The sequence below is a fragment of the Thalassophryne amazonica genome, chromosome 8 (assembly GCF_902500255.1).
Source record: "Thalassophryne amazonica chromosome 8, fThaAma1.1, whole genome shotgun sequence".
NCBI classification, from domain to species: Eukaryota; Metazoa; Chordata; class Actinopteri; order Batrachoidiformes; family Batrachoididae; genus Thalassophryne; species Thalassophryne amazonica.
The window spans coordinates 54,545,104-54,560,667 of record NC_047110.1 but is presented as its reverse complement, the minus strand read 5'-3'; the positions used below and the strand labels follow the sequence as shown (position 1 = coordinate 54,560,667).

Here is a 15,564-nt window from a genome sequence, read left to right as displayed (position 1 = left end):
TCGTTTCCGTGATGACTCGGCTAATCTGTGTGCGCCGCGACAGTAAAAACACCTCTGTGTTGAAAACCATTTGTAAAATTCAGGCGGCTTTTGATGGCTTTCAACAAGTGAGTCACTGAGAAATTGTTTAACAGCTTGGGCATGTTCCAACTTGCCCGTTAAGGTTTCCAACGGAGCTGTTTTTCCTGTCGCGACTCCCCGCGGTCGGGTCCGGCCCGACATGTGACTCTGCCCGCACGTTCTTTCATTACAAAATGTCCGTTAACAATGGAATGTCCAAATAAACTCCTCATGCCGACTTCTTCTGAAAGTTCTCTGTTCTCTGACGACTTACTGGGTCAACAGAGCCTGAAATGTGGAAGTTTTCAACTTGAAACGGCGAGACGCTGCCGCCTCGAAGCACAGATCGCTGTCAGGCGCTGTGGGCCGTCCTTACGGCGACACTACCAGACCAAAATCTCTCATCAGCCGTTAAAATTTTTACCAAAAACCAGCTGAATTTATCAAATGGTGTCCACTCAGTTGTGCCTTACAGTTTTGAAAAAATTTTGATCAAACAAAGCAGCAGTCTCTGAGCCATTCCTAAACAATGAAAAAATCGATGAGAGGGTGGGCGACTCCTCACTCAAAGACTGCCCACAGGCGAATGACGTTATTACTATTATTATCAGAATTATTAACATTATTTTATTTTTAACTTCCTTTTTGTCATTCGATTTTTAAATGGACTGCATTGGAAATATGTGTTTCCACTTTCTTGTGTCATCCATGTTTTTTTTTAACATATTTACAATTATATTATGCATTTACATGGAACTTACTAAATAAAATCATGCACTCACACACCCACACTTTCAATATATAGATGATTTCCCACCCACCGTTGGATTGTCCAGAATATAAATATCAATGGCCATTGTTCAGTGTTGTTATCTAATATATGTCTAATATATAGCTCCTCTAAAAATATTAAGCCTATCAATGTTCGGTTCTGGCGCCATTCATGCTTGAGCTAAAATACATAAGCATACCAAACAGCAAATGTCAGCTCTCCCCACTTTGTGTGTGATCAAAATTGTGCACGCACACACACACACACACACACACACACACACACACACACACACACACACACACACACACACACACACACACACACACACACACACACACACACACACACACACACACACACACACACACACACAGACCCCTTGGCTATTATAATATATATCATATCATAGCAAGCCTTATATATCATATGTTTGACAATCAAATTAGGAAAAATTAAATGGAAAACAAAGGTGATGAATTGCTGCCAAGGAATTTAACAAGTATAATGGAAGGATGTAAAAAAGCACCTAATGATATTAAAACATATATGGAAAAAGGGGTGTGATTGTTTAAACAAATGAAAATGTATTTTGTCCTCTATTTGAAGGATAAACAACCTTCTGAAATCCCCCCCACCACACACCCACACAGGAGTGACGCCCACACAAACCTTTTCACTGGTTCGGAATGCACAAGTGCTGCATCTGTCATGACTTTCATCCACGACTCCATCTCTTTGGCTGTGTCTGTGCAAAAGTAGTATGTGCGCATGTTTGGATGCATCGCCTGTTTCAACAATGATCAGGATCAGAGAGACAGATGAAGTCACCTAAAAGAGAAAAGAGAAAGCACTGACCAAATTGTGATATTTAGTACTTACCAAGACTGAAGACTTTTAGTTTAAATGCTGTGATTTCAACTATATCATTCAGATATATCAAACCTTAATCACCCTCTCCATATGGAAGAGTACAACTTTATCGGAAACAATCCACCCATCTCGTGAATTCTGAGTGTCATTTTCAGTGATATTGTTGTCTTTATGTGCACATTATTTTAGTAGTACTTGTACTGTAACAAGCATGTAACTGGATTTCAGGTCAACACTCCCCCTCCCTCTTTCTCTCTCTTCCTCCTCCTGTCTGTCTCTCTCCCTTAAGGCGCCTTGACACTTGCACGAATTTGATCCGCGCAATTGCATGCAATCTGTCGTGCAGGAGAGTAAACCCACTGCAAACCGCTGTAAACTGTGCGTGGCTTTGTGCCAGTGCGCAAAGAAAATGTTGAAATGTTCAAAATCTCTGTCACCCATTAATTATGTGAACTTCACGTGAACATTGCACAAACGATTAAAAACAGTGCATTGGAGTGCAAGTGATTGCGATAGTGCACCCCTATGTTAAATCTATCAAAAACATAATTTTACAGCTACTCATAAGAAGGAATGAACATGCAACTGGTTTACCAAGCTATTACAATATAAATATTACAAATCATTACCTTTTAGACTATTTCAAATGCGTTGTCCACCTCATGAAGCGCAGGAGAGAGAGAAAAAAAGCTGCTGCTGAAATGGTCCTCTGTGATTCCGGAAGAAATTTGAGGTGTTTTCAACAGCCAAACTCAGAGAAAATGATTAATCTGCTACAAAATAATTATTTTATATACGCAGTGACCAGCGGCACAAAGCGTGGCATCCAGCTGGGAACACAGTGGATGGCGTTGTCACGACGAAATACACAGGAGTGCGGAGCCAAAATGTGTGCAAGTGTCAAGGCACCTTTACTCACACACACTATCAACCTTTTCTATTGGAAGAGATGAATAACCAATGCATTGGACGATCATGTGCCTATAACCACTAGAAAAATGTTTAGACAGACCTTCAGTGTGTTATTATTCTGTTAGTCTAATGTCGTTGAACCATAGAATTGCCTTAAAACTCACCATTTTATGAAGTTGTTCAGCCGATTAGCAAAACAGTTTAAAGCACTGATGTCTGATAACACACCTAACATTACCTGGATATCTAACATCATCAATTGATAACTAGCTATCGTAGCTTAGTAAGTCCGTAAAGCATGGATTCAGAGCTTCAAAGCATGTGTAACCCGGCTGTTACATTAGATGAAGTCCAATAGTATGAATGTACTGGAAAGTAACAGTTGTATATTTATATTTCTGGGCTATGTATCAGAAGATAAATTCGACTCTCAGAGCAGAGGGAGACTGACACAAGAAATTGTGTTTTGCTGGTACCTGTTGTGAAAGTGTAGGAACACGGACCCACAACAGGGGGCGCAATGAACGGACAATGGAGGAAGGTGAATAACAAGGTTTACTATTGTGAAACGAGCACAATGAATACAACAATCACAATTTGGGGTCGAATCCGCTGGTGTCGTGTGGGCAGGCTCGAAGGTAGGAGACGTCCGTCTCAGTCGAACCGAAACCACCCAGATCTCCTCTGCCACCGAACCCTGGAAATACTGGAACCGCCAAGTCCCGAATTCCCAGGTGGCCACTGCCTCCGCTCGTCGGATCCGGTACTGCTGGCGGGAGAGAGCAACAACACAGGCGTGGATGCGACAGCACCCAGCAACGGAGAGGGGAGAAGCCGCCTCCACCTCCAGTTACAGTATGACAGGCAGGTGAGTACTTATCTAAGCAATTCAGCTGTCCTGAAAAGGTTTAACAAATCTGTTAGCTATTTAGTCAGAATATAAATGCAGAGAACGTTACCTTCGTCTAAAGGCGATATCTCGGCACTGAGGTGGAGACGCCGTCCTCCTGATATACCTCTGTGCTGAGTGGAACAGCTGTGTCCGGTGATGGGTGACAGCTGTCACCCAGGCTGCTCCCATAAGGCGGCAGCGCCCTCTGGTGCCTGGAGCCCGCACTCCAGGCAGGGCGCCCTCTGATGGTGGTGGGCCAGCAGTACCTCCTCTTCAGCGGCCCACACAACAGTACCATATACAACCCCTGGTAAAAATTATGGAATCACCGGCCTCGGAGGATGTTCATTCAGTTGTTTAATTTTGTAGAAGAAAAGCAGATCACAGACATGACACAAAACTAAAGTCATTTCAAATGGCAACTTTCTGGCTTTAAGAAACACTATAAGAAATCAGGAAAGAAAATTGTGGCAGTCAGTAACGGTTACTTTTTTAGACCAAGCAGAGGGAAAAAAATATGGACTCACTCAATTCTGAGGAAAAAAAATATGGAATCATGAAAAACAAAAGAACGCTCCAACACATCACTAGTATTTTGTTGCACCACCTCTGGCTTTTATAACAGCTTGCAGTCTCTGAGGCATGGACTTAATGAGTGACAAACAGTACTCTTCATCAATCTGGCTCCAACTTTCTCTGATTGCTGTTGCCAGATCAGCTTTGCAGGTTGGAGCCTTGTCATGGACTATTTTCTTCAACTTCCACCAAAGATTTTCAATTGGATTAAGATCCGGACTATTTGCAGGCCATGACATTGACCCTATGTGTCTTTTTGCAAGGAATGTTTCCACAGTTTTTGCTCTATGGCAAGATGCATTATCATCTTGAAAAATGATTTCATCATCCCCAAACATCCTTTCAATTGATGGGATAAGAAAAGTGTCCAAAATATCAACATAAACTTGTGCATTTATTGATGATGTAATGACAGCCATCTCCCCAGTGCCTTTACCTGACATGCAGCCTCATATCATCAATGACTGTGGAAATTTACATGTTCTCTTCAGGCAGTCATCTTTATAAATCTCATTGGAACAGCACCAAACAAAAGTTCCAGCATCATCACCTTGCCCAATGCAGATTTGAGATTCATCACTGAATATGACTTTCATCCAGTCATCCACAGTCCACGATTGCTTTTCCTTAGCCCATTGTAACCTTGTTTTTTTCTGTTTAGGTGTTAATGATGGCTTTCGTTTAGCTTTTCTGTATGTAAATCCCATTTCCTTTAGGCGGTTTCTTACAGTTCGGTCACAGACGTTGACTCCAGTTTCCTCCCATTCGTTCCTCATTTCTTTTGTTGTGCATTTTCGATTTTTGAGACATATTGCTTTAAGTTTTCTGTCTTGACACTTTGATGTCTTCCTTGGTCTACCAGTATGTTTGCCTTTAACAACCTTCCCATGTTGTTTGTATTTGGTCCAGAGTTTAGACACAGCTGACTGTGAACAACCAACATCTTTTGCAACATTGCGTGATGATTTACCCTCTTTTAAGAGTTTGATAATCCTCTCCTTTGTTTCAATTGACATCTCTCGTGTTGAAGCCATGATTCATGTCAGTCCACTTGGTGCAACAGCTCTCCAAGGTGTGATCACTCCTTTTTAGATGCAGACTAACGAGCAGATCTGATTTGATGCAGGTGTTAGTTTTGGGGATGAAAATTTACAGGGTGATTCCATAATTTATTCCTCAGAATTGAGTGAGTCCATATTTTTTCCCTCTGCTTGGTCTAAAAAAGTAACCGTTACTGACTGCCACAATTTTTTTTCTTGATTTCTTATAGTATTTCTTAAAGCCAGAAAGTTGCCATTTGAAATGACTTTAGTTTTGTGTCATGTCTGTGATCTGCCTTTTTTCTACAAAATTAAACAACTGAATGAACATCCTCCGAGGCCGGTGATTCTATAATTATTGCCAGGGGTTGTATTTTACAGGTTACACATGCTTCGAAGATTCAAGAGTAATTCAAAATTAAGTCTGTAGAGACTTTCAAGTCCAGACTTAAGACACATTTATTTTCTCTTTCATATGGCTAGCATAGTGGCATAGTATGGTACTATGCTTCCTACCCATTTAAATTCATTTTATTAGTAAACAGAGTAGGTTGCAACCTCAACTTTATCTAAGGTCTAAGTCTTTTAGTGAAGCTTTGGGCTAGTGGCCGGCGATCACCTTAGTATTTCTTCTGTCTTTCTTGTTGCTTAATGCTGACAAATTATACTGTATTTGTTGTATTTCTGCCTCCTGATTCTGTTTTTTCTCTCTGTTTGAGGTGCGGCTCCAACCAGAGGTGGGAGTGGGTGTCTTCATCTGCAGGCCTCCCGTCCTGTACACCAGCATGGACTCCAAAAATTTCCTGTATATTTGTGTTGTCAATTGTGTCGGTAGCTTGACCCAAGCAGAGGGTCACCCCTTTGAGTCTGGTCTGCTTGAGGTTTCCTCAAAATCATCAGAGAGAGTTTTTTCTTACCACTGTCGCCTGTGTGCTTGCTCTAGGGGTTGGTAAGGTTAGACCTTACTTGTGTGAAGCGCCTTGAGGCAGCTTTGTTGTAATTTAGCACATATAAATGAAATAAATTGACAAAAATAAAATGAATTCAAATGATGTGACATTGGGGAATGTTTGCAAATGAGCACAGACAAAATAAGACAAAAGTAGCTGGAACACAGGTGTACAATAATTTTTCAGCCAGAGGGGCAACAGCGCCCTTGAGAGCGCAGTCACACACACAATTTTTTTCTAGATGTTCCATATAATAGCTGGCGACTTCACATGGTGTAAATGGCCACCATTATTATTATTATAACTAGGAGGGAGGGAGAGAGAGAGAGAGAGAGAGAGAGAGAGAGAGAGAGAGAGAGAGAGAGAGAGGGTACCTCTGCTAACAATCTAAATGTCACCTGTTCTTCGATTTTTGCACTGTGTGTATGCCTACTATTTTAACCTTAGGCTAGGAGGCTATGTTTTTGATGTCATCCCTGTTTGTAAAGCAAGATTACGCAAAAACTACTGAATCGATTTTCTTGAAATTTGGTGGAAGGGTGGGGAGTGGGGCATAGAGGAAGCCATTAACCAAGGCTTTGAGGACTGCAGCTTTAGCTGCTGGTTAGCGCTTGGTCCATTATTTTGGTCTGTAAGGCTGAGAGCAACACAGCACCATGATTCTTAAAAATACAAGGAACACACTGCTTCACTTTAAATATGCAATAAATCCATTTCAGATGATCAGCACAGACCGTTCTCTTAGAAGGCTTTATTTTACTCAGTGTCCCAATTCTGCTGCCTCCTACCTCCCACTGTACTGCCTTCTCCATTTTTTTTGCGTGAGTGTTACAGAGCCACATACAGGTCTGGCATATACAGTGTTTTCAGTGTCCCACAGCTGACATGAAATGTTATTAATTGGTTTGGGAATGATATTTTTTGTTCAAGCAGGTTCAGGAATGTCAATTTAGGGATGGAGCCCAAAACAGGAAATGTTAAAATACCCTTTGTGTTTGGAACAAACCAGTTAAGAAAAAATTCTGGTTCAAAGCCCAGCCATTAACTTTTGTAGTGGGTCCAATTAAAGGGGTGGATCCACGAATTACTTTTCCCCACTTTCTTTAACATTGCAAGATAGGGCATTTTTAAATTAAAAATAAAACTTTAACTCTTTCTGGATTTGCCTCCTTTATTGGATCCATTCCAAATGTTTATGGTTTCTTCTTTGGCCCATATCCCACACTTCCATCGAGTTTCAAGGAAACTGATTCAGTAATTTTTGTGTAATCCTGCAAACAAACAAACAAACAGCAGTGAAAACATAACCATCTTGGAAGAAGTAATAATAAAGTTAGCTAGATGCGACAGGGAAGGCTGATACAATTTTTATGGTCATGTTTACATCTGTCTTTTCACCTCTGCACACAGCTAAGTGAAGAAGCCCACAAATTACAGTTCCAGATCACACTTCAAAAAGAGATTCCAGCCATTAGGGAACTTGCATAGTGGAGAGTCACAAATAGATAAGGACTGGGAGAACATCAAAGATGCCGTGAGAGATACATGTGGGAAGGTCCTTGGATGAAGATGGAAAGAAAACAAGTCATGGATCACCCAAATTACCCTGGATATGATGGGTGAGAGAAAACTGGTGAAGAAGCGACTGAACCAAGCCAGGACTACAGCCGCAAAAGAAGGAGCTTCCAGAAAGTGCAAAACATAAAGAGGTGAAACAGTGTGTGTGCAAGGACAAGAGAGGCTGCTTTTAGAACCTGGCCAAACAAGCAGAAGAGTCAGCCAGGCAAAAGAACATGCAAGACGTGTACAGCATAACCAGAGCTTGGTGGTCGAAGGAAGAAACAGAGAAACCAGTTAAAGACAAAAGACAAAATAACATCAAAAGGAGAACACCTCAATAGATGGGCTGAGCATTCTAAACTGCCCACCACCCCCAGTAACAGCCAACATCACAACAGATGCTGAGACACTACCTCTAAAGTTGACCCCTCCAACCAAAAATGAAATCCTAAAAGCAATAAAGGCAACAAAATGGTAAAGCAGTAGGCCCAATCCCACGTAGACACAATCCCATGTAAAGCACTAAATGTGGACACCATTACAGTTGTCAGTGCACTTCATCACTTTTACAGAAGATATAGCATGAAGAGAAAGTGCCCAAGGCTTGGAAAATAGGGTACATCATGAATATCCCAAAGAAGGGAGATTTGTCTGAGTGCAAGAACTACAGAGGTATCATACTACTATCTACAGTCAGCAAAGTCTTTAATCAAATCCTTCTTGAAAGAATGAGAGACTTGGTGGACTCCTTGCTCAGAAACCAGCAGGCTGGATTTAGAATGAAAGGTCTTGTACAGACCAAACAGCAACACTAAGAATCATCACTGAATAGTCCATTGAGTGGAACAGCTTGCTATACATGAATTTTACTGATTTCAAGAAAGCTTGTGACAATCTTGACAGGGGAGCAATGTGGGCACTGATGATCATGACTGAATTCCCAAGAATTATATTAACATAATCAGATACTCCTACGAAGACATGACAAGCAGAGTACTCCAGAAAGGCTACCTTTCCACCCCCTTCAAAATCAAAACAGGAGTTCGACAATGCTGTTTGCTATCACTCTTTCTTTTCCTGCTGGCAATAGACTGGAGCATGAAAACCACCTTGGAGCTGGAAAGAAATGGCATAAAATGGACACTGATGCAACAGCTAGATGACTATAATGCTCTCACATAACCAAGTACAGATGCAGAGGAAGACAATAGCTCTTCAGACTGCAGCAGGTTGCACTGGGACTCGAGATCAATGACAGTAAGACAAAGGTAATGAAGATAAACATTAAGAGTCATGACAACATCAAGATTAACAACTCTGGGACTGAAGAAGTTACATCTTTCACCTACCTGAGAAGTTTTGCAAACCAAGGGGGAGGTACAGAGGAAGACATTCAAGTCCGTATCGGAAAAGCAAGAACTGGTTTTACCCTCCTCTCCAAAGTGTGGAAATCTCAAGAAAAAACACTTCCTATGAAACTGAAGATCTCTAACTCAAATGTGAAGTCCATATTCCTCTATGGGTCAGAAACTTAGAAAACCACAGCAGCTTTGAAGCAAAAGACACAGGCCTTTATAAATCAATGTCTCTGCTGAATTTTACGAGTGAGATGGCCAGACACTTTCCAACAAAGGTGTATAGGAGCACACAAACCAAATGTTGCCAACAAAAGAAATCTTGAAGAGGAAATGGAACTGGCTAGGCCACACATTAAGGAAAACAAATTCCAACATCACACACCAGTCTCTGAGATGGAACCCTCAAGGAAAAAGAAACGGGGAGTGTCCACTCAACACCTGGCGATACCCTCTGGAAGATAAAATCAAAAGATGTGGTGAAAATTGGCATTCCGTAGAAAGAAGAGCACAAGACAGATGGGGATGGAAGACGTTCGTCAGTGGCCTATGCCCCATGTAGGAGTGAACGGGCAAAGAAGAGAAGAAAATGATAGCAGGTTTACTAACAAAACAGCCAAAGAAAACACTCTCAGGGCAACACGTATTTATGAAGAAGTCAGTGGAATGGGATCCTTTAATCAGTATATGGGGCTGAAGTCCGTTATAAACAAGAGATGACGAGACAAACCACTGGAACACGTTATTTTATCTGGAACAGAACTTAACATCTGTTGGATGAGTCCATCCGAGGTTTGTACAGAAAACAGCCACTGTATATAATACTGTATGTATCATGTTCTCTTAAGATAAGATACTTGCAGGCTAGATTGTTCTTTCAAATACAGTGCATGAACAGTAGTCGTGACCCCACTACATAAACAGGCTTTGACATAACTGCTTTTATTGGATGATACACTGTCCAAAAAAATAAATAAATAAAAGTGTGATGAATGGTGTTAATGTCATTTTTTGACTAGTTTCAGATAAGATAAGATAAGCATTTACGATTTATGCCACAGATAATGCAAGTATACCCTTTCAAAGAGCACTGAACTGTTACTTTTTTGGAATATTCAGACATTGGAATATGAATGTAATTAAAAAAAAAACAGCTACAATATATTAAATAATCACACAGCCAAAACAACATAAAATAAACTCATAGGCTCTGTTACAAAACAACAACAAGGCTTTAAAACAGTCAACATACTGGCTCATTGCAAGTACTCCTCTGTCATTTGGCTTTGTTACAATATTACAGATGTGAAGTATGGCTTTGAAATCAAATCCATCTGGGCCTCTGGCTCTAATTATGCATTGGTCTGAAAATCTGTGATTACCCTCAAACAACGTTTTATTTCACTTCACCTGTTTCACTGTGGCTGCTGCTTTATATGTGTGTGTGTGTGTGTGTGTGTGTGTGTGAGTGAGAGAGAGAGAGAGAGAGAGAGAGAGAGAGCAGCCTCAGCCCCGCCGGCAGAGAAACTCTGACACAGACAGGACTGAAACAAGAAACGACAAATGTGTCTCACCATACGTTTTTCTTGTTCATTCAGCTTAGACACTGCATCAAGGATTTATTGATAGTGAAAACCTGCATGTTTATATTGGCATCACGCAGCTAAAATATTAGTGGCATTCCAATGAAACCAAATGCATGTGTAAACACAATAGGCAATACTGACCTCAGCAAAAATTGTTGAGGCCATGTCCGTATATTATGCAATAAGATAATACAGTAATAATTGCGACAGACATACAATCATAGCAGTTGTCATTGCTTTATTACTGTAAGATATCCACATGTGACACTACTGTATGTCGGGGGTTGGGAAAGACATAAAGTTTACCATTTCTGCAACGTTAACTCCTATTCTCACATAATACCAGCAAACATTATTACAAGAATATATACATCTTTCATGGGAAAAGAAAAAAGGACTTTCGTTGTCAGTTTCATGCTTACAACCACAGTGCTGTTAGACTCACCATGTGATGTTTGTGGCAGACACATTGCTCCACAGTTGTTTTATTCCCTCTCAGTGAACAAACCAACATATTGTTAGAGTCAGACACAAAGAAAAGCACAATGTTTAGTCAACAATCAGAATATAATGCTTACATATGTACATTTAAAATGCAGATTAGTTATCAAAAAGAAAAAAAATGCAGGAAAGATTTGAAAGAAAGAAAAAAAACCCTATTTATAGAACAATCTCAACATTCTGTGACTCACTGTAAATCAAAAAGGTCGTGGCCTGCTGGTGTGTTTCTCTCTTTAGTTTAGTTTTCCCCTTTAGCCTGTCTGAGTTGGAAAATGAGTGGGATGTGTGGTCAGCGTGGCCTTGAGCAGACTCCTGGGCGTCTGCATTTGGCTGTGCTTGGCAGGATAACTTTGCTGTCTCCTAACAATTCTGAAGGACCCACAGTCAAATAGTATTCACCACACTGAGATCTGTGTGTGTGTTTCCCCATAACTGTGGGTTTCTTAGTCATCCTACAATACTGCAGCCCTCCAGTGTTTTAACACTGGCACAGTCAACTATTGGTCAGCACTCAAACAGCATGCATCTGATATTTCAATATTTAATACCTGAACCTTACATACTTGACACAAATTCACATAAATTGATTCTTTGGGATGCAGTGATACTAAAATCTCTAATTCTGTGTGGTCGTGAATTTTGATCAGTTCTGTCAAAATTTGAACTACAACCCCAATTCCAATGAAGCTGGGACGTTGTGTGAAATGTAAATAAAAACAGAATACAATGATATGCAAATCCTCTTCAACCTATATTCAACTGAATACACCACAAAGACAAGATATTTAATGTTCATACTGATAAACTTTGTTTTTTTGCAAATATTTGCTCATTTTGAAATGGATGCCTACAACATGTTTCAAAAAGCTGGGACAGGGGCAACAAAAGACTGGGAAAGTTGATAAATGCTCAAAGAACACCTGTTTGGAACATTTCACAGGTGAACAGGTTAATTGGAAACAGGTGAGTGGCATGACTGGGTATAAAAGGAGCATCCCCAAAAGGCTCAGCGTTCACAAGCAAAGACAGGGCGAGGATCACCACTTTTTGAACAACTGTGTGAAACAATAGTCCAACAGTTTAAGAACAATGTTTCTCAACATTCAATTGCAAGGAATTTGGGATTCCATCATCTACAGTCCATAGTATAATCAGAAGATTCAGAGAATCTGGAGAACTATCTACACGTAAGCAGCAAGGCCGAAAACCAACACTGAATGCCCGTGACCTTCAAATCCCTCAGACGGCACTGCATTAAAAATTTGACATCATTGTGTAAAGGATCTTACCGGGTGGGCTTAGGAACACTTCAGAAAACCATTGTCAGTTAACACAATTCATCGCTACATCTACAAGTGCAAGTTAAAACTCTACCATGCAAAGCGAAAGCCATACATCAACAAAATGTTGTATGGCTGGGGGGCCTGGCTGCCTTTTTGTTTCTGTCTTTTGTTTTTCCTTCCAGGTGGCTTGCATTTGGGACTGAGTGGCTGTGTTGCTGAGGTTATCAGGACCTCACCCTGATCACCTGCGGCTCGTCAGGACTCACAGCTGAGGTGCATCTATATGGATTGGAACATGGTAGCATTTAATACTGGAGTATACAGTGTGTATTTGCCAGATACTCGACCTTGTGACCAGATGGGTGAGATCGTCGTCTTGGGAGCCATCTCATCATCAGTGGATGCAGAGAACGTCCAGGGTTTGATGCACGGTCTGTGAAAGAGGAGGGGGTGAGGTCTCACGCTCGTCAGCACACTTCCTGAGGTACGTTAGATTTTGTGACTAACATTTATACAGTCAGTAAATGTGGTGTCCCTCACACCTTTTTATATTGAGCTGTATGTTAGTCATGTATCGGCTTCCACTGCAGTGGAGTTTTGTGAACTGGATGTTCCATGCCTGCAGGTTGGGAAGCTGATTAGTAATCAAGCCAGGAAGTGTTTGCTGTTTGTACACCTTTAAGTGTTCTCTCTGTGTGTACAGTGTGGACTCACATAATGGTTCCTTCTTTCACAGACTCGGTTTGTTGCGGCCACCTGGGGGGTGTCGGCGGGGTCCTTGGGTCCGAACAGCTTCTGGCTCCGGACCGTTAGCGCTGCTGGGAGCGCACCACGCCAGACCGCACTTTCTTTTGTTGTTTTTTGTATCACTGTTATGTATTAAATTCAGTTAGCCTTTGTACCGTGCTCTGCTTATTTCATACTGGGTCCTTCAAACGCTGGTCGGTTCTCCGAGCTGCGTCCGACACATAACACAAAATTCAGAAATGCCGCCGCCTTCTCTGGGCCCGAGCTCATTTGAAATGCAAAGTAGAAAAGTGTGCTGTGGTCTGAGGAGTCCACATTTCAAACTATTCTTGAAAATCAAAAGAGGAAAAAGACCATCCAGACTGTTATGAGCGCGAAGTTCAAAAGCCAGCATCTGTGATGGTATAGGGGTGTGTTAGTGCCCATGGCATGGGCAACTTACACATCTGTGATGGCACCATCAATGCTGAAAGCTACACCCAGGTTTTGGAGCAACACATGCTGCCATCCAAGCAATGTCTTTTTCAGGGACATTGTTGCTTATTTCACCAAGACAATGCCAAGTCACATTCTGCATGTGTTACAACAGCGTGGCTTCGTAGTAAAAGAGCGCGGGTACTAGACTGGCCTGCCTGCAGTCCAGACCTGTCGCCTATTGAAAATGTGTGGCGCATTATGAAGCGCAAAATACGACAATGGAGACCCTGGACTGTTGAACAACTGAAGTCGTACATCAAGCAAGAATGGGAAAGAATTCCACCTACAAAGCTTCAACAATTAGTGTCCTCAGTTCCAAAACGCTTATTGCGTGTTGTTAGAAGGAAAGGTGATGTAACACAGTGGTAAACATACCACTGTCCCAGCTTTTTTGAAATGTGTTGCAGGCATCCATTTCAAAATGAGCAAATATTTGCACAAAAACAATAAAGTTTATCAGTTTGAACATTAAATATCTTGTCTTTGTGGAGTTGTCAATTGAATATAGGTTGAAGAGGATTTGCAAATCATTGCATTCTGTTTTTATTTACATTTTACACAACGTCCCAACTTCATTGGAATTGGGGCTATACTTTATTCTTGACAAACAAACAACCTTTCCACTGTGTTTAATCTACAATGGCTCCAAACTGTTTGAGATGAACAGCTATGATGTTGAGCTCAACTTTTAAAGGTCTCCCAAGGTCACAGGTCATATGGTCAATAGAAAAGTTGGATATCACTTCATGTTAATATTCATCAGTAACCACGTGCCCTTCTATAAGCAATTCCTCAAAACAGTCATTCTAAATATTCACTTTATAAAAGCACTGGGTTAAAATTTTGACCTCACCCTGTGACAAAACACTTTGCCCATCAATTATTCTATCATGTTTGGTCCAAATTGGATCAAAACTCTTCATGTTCTTTTGTTCACACACCAAAGTACGGACACACAGGATGGAAAACAAAACCCTTGCATGGTGGAAAAAAAAAATTACTCAGACATAAAAGGTGTTTTGTAAAATAAGTGTATAATGGGAAATTTACTGCAGGAAAAAAAAAACTTCCCCCCTTCAAATTTTTATTTGTTTGTTTTTTGCCCCCCAAAGCATTTGTCACTTTTCAATCTCCTTTAAGAGGTTTTTATTCCCCCCCACCCCCTTTTTTCGGCATTTGGCACTTTTTAATCTCCTTTATAGTACACCAGCCAAATAATGTGAAACGAGTCCAGATTTTTTTTTTTTTTGGTGGCATTTTCTTGTTAATACTCAGCAAGTCAAGTTTTACTATTAAGGTCATTTTCAATGCCATAAAGGTCAAAGGTCAAAACCCCAACCTTTTAAATTTTGCTATACATTTTTGCAGGCTAAAATTGATACTTACCTGCACAAAAAACACTAAAAAAACAGATTATGAATGTTTTAAATCAAAATTGTGTTAAGTTTGGAGCCTTAGACTCTGTCGGAGGCCTATTTATGCTGCCACCTAGTTCGAGTTTGTCATGTGATGACATGTATGTTTTTGGTTTTCCAGGTTATTTGCAGCTGCTTCCGAAAATGCAATTAATATTTTGCAATTATTATTTTGTTCCAGTTACAAGTTATGTAGTCCTGTTGCTAGCATATGCTACCTCTACAAACAACATGAAGCTTGCCTATTTGTGTTATGATCAATGAAAGTACGAGGTCTGTTAGAAAAGTATTGGACCTTTTTATTTTTTTCAAAAACCTGATGGATTTGAATCACGTGTGCTTGCATGAGCCAACCTTGAACCTTCGTGCGCATGCGTGATTTTTTTCACGCCTGTCGGTTGCGTCATTTGCTTGTAAGCAGCCTTTGTGTGAGGATGGGTGGAGTCTCTCGTCGTTTTTTCTTTGCAAGGAAATGGCGGAATGACTGGAGCAGCACGACTGCATCAAATTTTGCCAGAAACTGGGCGACAGCCAGGTAGAAACCATTCGGATTATTCAGATGGCT

At 40.8% G+C, this 15,564-nt stretch overlaps 1 protein-coding gene across 12 annotated transcripts in view; it reads right to left on the bottom strand.

Moving 5' to 3' along the window:
- Positions 1–15,564, bottom strand: part of LOC117515633 (pleckstrin homology domain-containing family A member 5-like) — a 366,809-nt gene that overhangs the window by 67,496 nt on the left and 283,749 nt on the right. For 11 of the 12 annotated variants that reach the window (XM_034176275.1, XM_034176273.1, XM_034176274.1 and 8 more), the window contains exon 9: positions 1,505–1,620. In XM_034176275.1, the coding sequence (XP_034032166.1) occupies positions 1,505–1,620 (116 nt within the window). Of the gene's footprint in view, positions 1–1,504; positions 1,664–11,021; positions 11,134–15,564 lie in introns of those variants that run through there. The other variant, XM_034176284.1, reaches the window with a different exon arrangement.